At 52.9% G+C, this 8797-nt stretch overlaps 2 protein-coding genes across 2 annotated transcripts in view; one reads left to right on the plus strand and one right to left on the minus strand.

The window, feature by feature from the left end:
* TEAD3 (TEA domain transcription factor 3) overlaps positions 1 to 275 on the plus strand; it is a 20179-nt gene extending 19904 nt beyond the window's left edge. The window contains exon 13 of the mRNA XM_077754911.1: positions 105 to 275. Within this exon, the coding sequence (XP_077611037.1) occupies positions 105 to 221 (117 nt within the window). The 3' untranslated portion in view covers positions 222 to 275. The remainder of the gene's footprint in view (positions 1 to 104) is intronic.
* A 5588-nt stretch (positions 276 to 5863) lies between these two features.
* On the minus strand, positions 5864 to 8421 carry RPL10A (ribosomal protein L10a). The gene is made up of 6 exons (XM_077754912.1): positions 8322 to 8421; positions 7878 to 7952; positions 7706 to 7786; positions 7202 to 7350; positions 6384 to 6556; positions 5864 to 6065 (listed from the first exon to the last, which is right to left on the minus strand). The coding sequence occupies exons 1-6, from the start codon at positions 8324 to 8326 to the stop codon at positions 5895 to 5897; spliced, it is 654 nt and encodes a 217-aa protein (XP_077611038.1). The 5' UTR covers positions 8327 to 8421; the 3' UTR covers positions 5864 to 5894.
* Positions 8422 to 8797: the final 376 nt, after the last annotated feature.

The following is an 8797-nucleotide window of genomic DNA, read 5'->3' on the forward strand; positions in this document are numbered from 1 at the left end:
TCTCAGGCGAGGAGACTGCTATCCAGAAGGGAGAAGGGTCTCCTCGGCCCCTATGCCCTGGGGCCCTATGCCTCCTGACCCCTTGAATCCTCCTGCCTGGCCCCCAGGTGGTCACGAGCCGGGACTCCCAGGAGACCCTGCTTGTCATTGCTTTCGTCTTCGAAGTCTCCACCAGCGAGCACGGGGCCCAGCACCATGTCTACAAGCTCGTCAAAGACTAGGCTGCCCTCTGCCCCCCCCACCCCACCAGGATCCAGGACAAGCATCTGTTNACCCACCCCCGGCACACACGCCCCCGCCACTGTTCTGCGCTTTAATTGTGGGAGGGGAGAGGAGGGCTCAGTGGGGGGGCCGCCCACCTGTGATGCTGCACTTCGCACGGCTCTGCCCGGCCTCCGGTGAATGGGAGGACCCCTCTGGGCTCAGGCACGTGTGGCCGGCAGGGCAGGGTGGGACGGAGACCGAGGGAGTCAGACTGCAGAGGCCCCAGGAAGGAGAGTGTCGAGTAGGGGTTAAAGTTGCGAAGAGAGAGGGCCCCACGCTTTCTTGCACCTGCTGTGTGCCAGGCCCAGTGCTAGGCCCGTGCGTACCCAGTGCCGTTCTCAGACTGTGTGAGGCGAGCATGGGTCGTGGGTCTCGGTGTCTCATGATGTGCTGAGACTTAAACTTGAGCCACCCGAGCAGGGTGGGGGCAGAGTTGGAATTCTCCCCCGGGGCTGCCTGTCCCCAGAACCCCGGTTTACACTACCTCCCTGGAGGGGGTGGGAAAGAGGGTCTGTACCGGGGGCTGGGGCCAGCCAGGTTGGGAGCCCCCTCCCAGGGAGCAGCTGCTTCTGGCCAGACAGGAAAAGAGGAGCAGCGGGTACTTGGCACCTGTTAGGTGCCCTCTGTAGGTCCCTGTGCTGACCTCCCCCAAGCTGCCCTGGCCCAGGTCCAGTGCCTGAGCCCAGGTCCAGCTGCCTGAAGTCGGCAGCTTCCTGATGGGAGAAGGCCCCCCGGGGGCAGTCTCCAAAATAGCTTGGAGGGTCAGGTAGGAAGATGGGAGTCCCAGCCTCTGGGCAGACCGGTGTCCCGGGGACAAAGGGTAGCAGAAAGGCTTTGGTATTTTCTAAAGCCCAAGACTTGGGTTTGGTGAACCCTCGGTGGGCGGCACTCCCTTATGTTTTTCTCCATCTCCGTCTCCCGGGCCTGGGACAGCAGCCCCCCAGAATCAGTTCTGGGACCGAAGGTTAACCCTTCCCCTGCTGGCCCTTCCCAACACCCAGGCCCCTCCGCCAGCTTGGCCTGTCTACCAGCCGCCTCTGGGCATCCATGAGTTTCATATGAAGTACTGTGCCCCTTCCCTTCCTTACACCGCCCGCCCGAGCTTCCTGAAGGTCCTCACAATTTGCATATCGCTCAGGCCACTTCCAAACCCAACCTAGGTTTTATAATGTATATTATATTTTTTTGTGTATTTTTTAAATCCAGCTGTGATGGGTTATATCATAAACGTGGGGTGGGGGCAGGGGCCCTCCAGGCCCAGCCTCTGTTTCCCCCCCCCCCGCCAAAAAAAAATTAAAGTTATTTGTGGGTTGGTTTGTGACCAGTGTGTGCTAGACTTCTCTGGGTTGGATAAGCTTCCAGTGGGTGCTCCTGCTGGGTCACCCTACCCTACTCCATCTCTGCTGGGGGGCCCCCAAGCCAAGGTCCCGTGAAAGTTTTGCAGACTCCCTTTCTCCCCGCCTCCTCCTGCCAGGAGTCGAGTGCTGAAATGTGCCCCGTGCTGGCCTAGGTTCTGCTGTTGCTTTGTCTCTTTGAAGTGACCTGCCCAAGGTCACACAACTGCTGAGATGGGCCCCCTGCTAAATCCCCAGTCTTCGCGGTGGCCGCCGCTGGCTCTATGTCCTGTCCTCACTTTACACCAGAGGCTTCTCAGGGAGGAAGAGTGCTCTCCCAAGTGGATGGCTGCTAGCAGAGGAAGCCAGATTCCAACCCGTTCTCGTCTGCCTGGGAAAGCCCTGCTCTCCCCCCTGAACCATCTTGTGCTCATACAGCAGGGACCAGAGCGGGGATGGTGAGGAGATGGTATCCTCAATGGATATGCACTGTTTATCTGAAATTCAGATTTAAATAAGCATCCTGTATTTTCATGTGCTCAATCTGGCGACCCTGCTCTAGAATCTTATCTTCTAGATCCATTCTGTTCCAACCTCCAAATTTGCAGATGGGGAAACACTGAAGTTAAGTGCCCTCTCCACTTAGCCAGTCAGGGGCAACACCGAGATTTGAATGTGGTCGGCCTGACTCCAAGACCATGCACCTGGTAGACTAAATAATCTGGTAGCTTTTTGTCTTAGTCCATAGCATTGGCCGGCCGGCCCAGACAGTCACTTGCAGGATGGGGAGGGTACCTGGAGCCCCAGCCAGGTGGTTGCGGATCCTAGAGTCAGAAATTGGTTTATGAAGGGGGCGCCTGGGTGGCTCAGTCAGTAAAGCATCTGACTTTGGCTCAGGTCATCATCTCACGGTTCGTGGGTTCGAGCCCTGCTTCAGGCTCTGTGCTGACCGCTAGCTCAGAGCCTGTCTTCAGATTCTGTGTCTCCCTCTCTCTCTGACCCTCCCCTGCTCACGCTGCCTCTTTCTCTCTCAAAAATAGAACATAAAAAAACATAAAAATAAAAATTGGTTTATGAAGGACCCACCATGTGCCCTGCCGAGGACTGGATGCAAAATCCTATCTCTGGGCTTAATAGGTCATTCTATCTATTGGATGCTTGAGGCATCATCACCTGTGTTGCTGCCTTCCCTCTCCCAGAGTAAACAGCCTTGGGGTGATTTAAAATCATGTAGGTCTCCTGCAGAAAGTTCGAGAGATATGGCTAGACTCCTTGCCTGTCTCCCCTGCCCCGCCATCTCCCCATCTCCTTGCCCCCACATGCAAATGTAACAGATCTAGAGGTCCCTAAGTAAGGCAGGAATCAGGTAAGGGGAGTCTTGTGAGCCTGAGGCCCAGGACTCTCTCCTGGGAGTGGCTCTTACCTGCTCAGGGTCCTGTGTGAAACCGTAAAGGGCCAGGATGGCTGGCCCTCAGACTGGGACCTGGGACCGTAATTCTGCCTTTCCTGCCCGTTTCTGTTCTGATGTTCCTAAGGGAGGAATGCCATCTTTTGTCAATTCCACAGTCAAGACCTAGGCGCCACTCTGAGGTTTCTTTAGGGGCTCTTTATTCCCCTGTAGCCCTAATGCTGAAGAACTGGGGCTCCCCAGATAGCTGAACCCTGAATTCTCAGGTGCACACTAAGCCTTACACTGATCATCCCAGAGGCTGGAATTTGATGAGAAGAGCTCAACTTTCTTTCACAACGGAAGCTGTCTGACTCCACACTTGCTTTCCATTTGCTTTCCCTTCTGCTACCTGCTCTTCTTTATTGTGCCATGGGCCTCTTGAGAGCAGGCCCCACGGCTCTAAACAGGTTCCCCACTGCCCAGTAGAGTAGTGGGTCAACATTTGTTTAGTATGTTGGTTTTTACAGATTCCTACCCCAATAAGGCTTATCAAATGGGTTTGATTTAAATCCAGGTGATTCAGATCAACCCAGGAAGGCTCAAGTCCCTAAGCATTTCTAAAATACCCATTTGCCTTTCCCTAGTTTCCAAACTTCCAAAAAATTTCTTAATCCTTGGCTCATTTCAAAAAGGATGGTGTGGCTACCTCTGAAGCCACCTTGTTCTTCCCGTTTGTCAGCAACTAAATTCAACGGAGCTAGATAAGCAGATTTTACGCACTAGGTCTGGAACCTTTACGTAGGTAGCTGCACGTGATCGCCATTTAACAACTGCCGTTTTATACTAAGTGCCTGGCCCCGTGCAAAGCATGTCATGCTTTTAAGTGGGCACCCCTGCCTTTTAGGCTGGTACATCGTCTGCAACGTCAGATGAGAAATCACTTAAAGAGAAGACTTGCTCAAGCTCACATGCCTCCTGGTTGGTAGACCTGGGACTGGAACTCAGGTGGCCAGAGAAGGGAGGGGAGGGGAGTGGGCTCTGCCCACAGGCAATCACATAGCTGGTCTCCTTATGCCCAACTAATGGTTGAACACACGGGCTGCCTCTAAAACCCTCGGACATTGCTTACGCCCGGGCCACTGCTGGCAGGAACAGAAAGGTCCCTCTGGTCTTAGGCTCTGGGGTGGTTTGCAGTTCTCAGAAGCCCTGCCCACCGGGGCCCTTGGGACTGGCCACTAGAGACGCAGCTGGGACCCATCTTGGCCAACTCCAGGCAGGACTTCTTTTATGCCTCTGCCTTTTGGGTTGCTGTATTCAGTGCCTGACACACAGCAGTGTGAGGCCCAGTGTGGAGATGTACTTACACTTTTTTTAAAAAATTTATTTCTAGGAGAGAGAGAGACAGCGTGAGAAGGGGAGGGTCAGAGAGAGAGGGAGTCACAGACTGAAACAGGCTCCAGGCTCTGAGCTGGCAGTCAGCACGGAGCCCGACGCGGGGCTCGAACCCACGATCCGCGAGATCATGACCTAAGCGAAAGTCAGACACTTAACCGACTAAGCCACCCAGGCGCCCCGATGTACTTACACTTGTAATTTTCAATCACATTCCTCTAGTCATCAAAGTATCAAACTTTCTCACCGTTAGTATTGCCTTTTTTCTTCTGGTCACAAAGATTACTGAACTCTAGGAAATCTGATAATCATTTTACTTCCGGAATTAAACATGGCATAACACTGTTAGGTAAACTTTTAATCACCTTTACCATGCATAGGCAGGTCACAGCTAGTTCATTACACCAGCTCTTTTCTCACCTCACCTATAGAGAACAGACATGCCTAGAGTATTTTATCACTCCTAATACTATAGTTAACAGACCAGAGTAAGGAGCAATCTAGGCCTATTAACCTTGAGAACCCATATTCAGGGCTCATCACAAGACCAGACCACAGCTATTTTACCTGTAAGCAAAGCTACTTAACAGTTACTAATTTAAATGCTCAAAAAAACCTAAGATCTTTGGTGAAAACCTTCTATTGTTCATGGTACAAGTTTGTTTCAAGAAGGCATTTTAATTTATGCTTTGGATTAGCCTTTCAGCTATATTAAGAGATGGAGGGATGAACCTACTTAACAAAGTTACCTGAAGCAGGTTCAAGGCTAATGTTAAATCATAGGTGTTTCCCATACCAAAAACCAACTTTCCTGGACTGGGTGCTGGAGGCAATTACAGGGAACTGCCTACTTTGGGTCAGGTGGCAGCAGTCTACCCAGTACAAAGGGCCTGAAAGTTTACACAGCCTGATTCTACCCAATAAATTACTACCCCTGAATATACAGTATTCAACTTGGGGTCATACAAGCAAATACTAGATAGATCAGGGTTGCAGACCAGAATCCAGGAAATCTAATCCCCACTTGTAACATTCCTTGTGATCCCTATAGACTGAGCCTAAACACACCATTTAGAGGAATTAAACAAAAAGCCCACAGAAAGAAACCAATGGTGTAAAAGGGAAGGAACTTCAGGCCACAGGTTGAGCTCGCTACCAAGGACAGAGTGACTGTCCTCCATGTGAAGGTCCTAACCAGAATCACTGCAGGCTGGAATCCTAACCCAGGTCTGCCCCTCTCAGGACAGAAAAGCTTTAGTCCTGGTTAGGAGCCCTACTGTCACAGGTTGTTAAGTATCCAAGTGATCTACCGACTAAGACTCCACGGTTTTGAAGGCAGACAGAATGCACTTCCTGGTGGGCAGTATGGAGAACTGACTGGTCATCACTGGGTGCCAGGAGCTGAAACATTAGAATGGCGCTCTGGTGTAATGTCCGCTCACAGAGCACCCCCCTCCCCTAGTCATAGGCAGACAGGTAGTGGTAGGTAGCACTAGGGTTTATTAAGCTGTGCCTTAGTACAGGCGCTGGGGCTTGCCCATGGTGCTCTTGATATATAAAGCCCGGACATTCTGCCAATTCTTCTTGAGCAATGACACCAGGAAGTTGACAGCTAAGTGGATGTTGTACACAAGCTCATCATCTGTCATCTTCACGTGGCCAACAGCCACTGCCAGACACAGCACCTGTGTAAAGAGTAAAGTCAATCAGGTTGGTGGCTAGAGCAACAGAGGATTGCAAGCCAGATGGTCTGATTTGCCCTCCAGTCACTAATAGATAGCCTGACCCCAGGCCAGGAAGACCCGGGGCTATGTGAGAAAAGTTTCAACCCTGCTCAGTGACTATCACATGCCCTAAGTATTCGCAGAAATGCAAACCAGGGCTCCCATTTAGAGAATTCAGAGTTCAGATAAAACAAATGAAAACTCATTAGAGGACTTCGGGACTGGTGGTGCCACCCTCACCAGGGCATAACCTACCGCAGCCCAACCAGACCTCCTTACCTTCTTCATCTGGAATTTAATTGTGGACTTCACTTCATCCACTTTGGCCACCATGTTCTCATTGTGGGTCAGCAAGGAAGGGAACTTGCCAGTCTTATTCAGGCCAGGGCCCAGGATTCGTGGGATCTGCTTGATCAGAGATTCGGAAGCCAAAAAGGCATCATACTTCTTGGCTGGTAAAGAGAAGAAATTGGATGCTTAGGATCTGGCCCCTGAAGGCAATGGCCAACCAGGGCTCTGTCAACCAACCACAGAAGTGGCCTCTTACCACCCCCTCTAGCCCTCTCTCCATATATACCAAGTCTTTTTAATCCTTTCACTCAACTTTCTATCCTGCTGGGACTTTTACTGCTCCAACATTCACATGAAACCTGGTCAGAAGCCGAGGCTGACCCGTTATGTTCCAATAGAAAAAATGCACATGCTCGTTAAGACCCAGTTCAAATCCTGCCTTCCGCCTTTCTAGTTACACGGGAAGTACAGCATCGATTTCCTATGTGTAAAATGCTTACACCACATTGGATAAAGATGAAAAAGAAATCAGAGCTTTAGATAGAAATCCCTATTCAAAACATACCAGCACCTACTAGTCACTTGGGGGAGCTCACCCAATTAGAAAGAATCCTCAAAACAAATATAAAATAATAGAGTTCAAGCCCCACATCAGGCTCTGCTGTGAGCACAGAGCTCATTTTGGATCTTCCCTCTCCCTCTTTCTGGGCTTCCCCTATGCTCCGTTTGCTCTCAAAACTAAACATTATAAAAAACAAATGCAAATACCACTTTAGGAACACAAAACCCCACCAAAGCTCACTCACCCAGCTTCTTCACTAGTTTTTTATTCTTGTTGAGTTTCTTCAGTGCCTCAATGTCCATGTGGGGAATATCCACAGCCTTGGCTTCGTCACAGTGCTGCTGGTCCCCCAGGACACATACGGAGAACTTGGGGCGGGGAGTGGACTTAAGCCTGCGTTTTGGGGGACAGAACAGGTCAAACCCAGCCTGGGCGTCCAAGGGCAGGTGAAGGGGTCTGGGATCGCTGCAGCCACGGAGCCTTACCCAGAAGGTCCACATTCACCAACAGCTAGTCTGGCTTCTCAAACTAGCCGGCGGGTTCGGCCAAGGCCTCCCCACGCCTCCCCTCTTATTTTAAGACCCAGGGTAGGGGTCCGTCCAGCCACGCCTGCCCGGAGCAGGGGGTCTGAACTACCCAAGCGCGTCAGTGCCGCACTTGCCCGCCGCCTCAAGCTCAATCTGGAGCCCGAAGGCAAGCGACGGACACGGGGACACGGAGGACTGGGTGGGATCAGAACGGTGCCAACCTGACGGTGCCCGAGAAGCGTTTGTCCTTCTGAGGGTCATAGTTCTTCAAACTGATCTGCAGCTCCACGGTCTCCAAAAACCTTAGAAAAGGAAACCGAGTTAGCCAGCCGCCCGCGACTGCCAAAACCACCGCGCTCCGGGCCTGCCCTCCCCGCGGCCACGCGCGCTTACTTCCTGCGCTTGCGCTGGTTCCCGTGCAGGACTTCCCGCACCGCCTCGTACAGGGTGTCGCGGGAGACTTTGCTGCTGCAAGAGAGAGAAGCAAAACGAGCGCTCAGGACCCGGGAGGCGCCTTTCAACGCCCTCGGCGTAGCCCAAAGCCTCCGGGCTCGAGTTGGGGGGGAATGGTTCACGACGTACGCCCAGGGGATTTCGGACACCAAATCGGGAGATTTGGGTGCGATAAAGATGGAAGCCGCGAGGAAGAGCTACCCTCCTAGCGGCCGGGCCGGGCGCGCGAAATCGAACGCCAGGCCTGCAGGGCGGCATCCGGCAAGAAATGCCCCTCAGCGAAGCGGAGGCAAAGATCCCCCCCGATGCAGCCCGCAAGTTTCTCAACACCAGGGTACCAAGGAGGCGCGGATGAGCGTGGATGGCTCCTTAAGTGCCACTCACCTCATGGTGCCTCACCACGCAAAAGCAGGGAAAGAGAGTAATTTGGCTCGCGCATGCGCTCAAATAAGGCTCCTGGTCTCGCGAGATGCAGCTTTCCTCCTCAAGCGCAGCGGCCGAGACTCGCAATCCCGGGGAGCGCTGCCGTCTGCGGCCGCTGGAGGGCGCTGCCGCGCGCTGCACAGCTAGACTGGCTCGAACACCGATTCCGCGGTCCTGGGCGCCCCGTGGCCCCCGAAAAATATTCTCGTTCGTGCCAGCTACTGCCAGACCCTTAAGAGGCTGGTACTGGGCACCGCACCGTACTGGCCGCTGAGAGCGTGCAGTTGTCCCGTGTTTGTCCCTCCGGCTTTTTCTGCCCTCTTCCTCCTGCCGTCAGCACCTGCTTCAGGTCTCAAAAGCAGGCTTTGCCCCTGACCTCTCCCTCACCATCTTGCTCTGGGGCTCAGGGCTTCAGAGGACGTTGTTGAGCAGGGAAA

This window comes from Crocuta crocuta, unplaced genomic scaffold, assembly GCF_008692635.1.
Source record: "Crocuta crocuta isolate KB4526 unplaced genomic scaffold, BGI_CrCroc_1.0 scaffold132, whole genome shotgun sequence".
Taxonomy (NCBI): domain Eukaryota; kingdom Metazoa; phylum Chordata; class Mammalia; order Carnivora; family Hyaenidae; genus Crocuta; species Crocuta crocuta.

Coding starts and splice junctions, on each gene's coding strand:
- RPL10A (XM_077754912.1), bottom strand. Junction 7,787..7,877: donor AACCAGCGCAAGCGCAGGAA/GTAAGCGCGCGT, acceptor TCCTTTTCTAAG/GTTTTTGGAGACCGTGGAGC. Junction 6,557..7,201: donor AAAACTAGTGAAGAAGCTGG/GTGAGTGAGCTT, acceptor TCTCTTTACCAG/CCAAGAAGTATGATGCCTTT.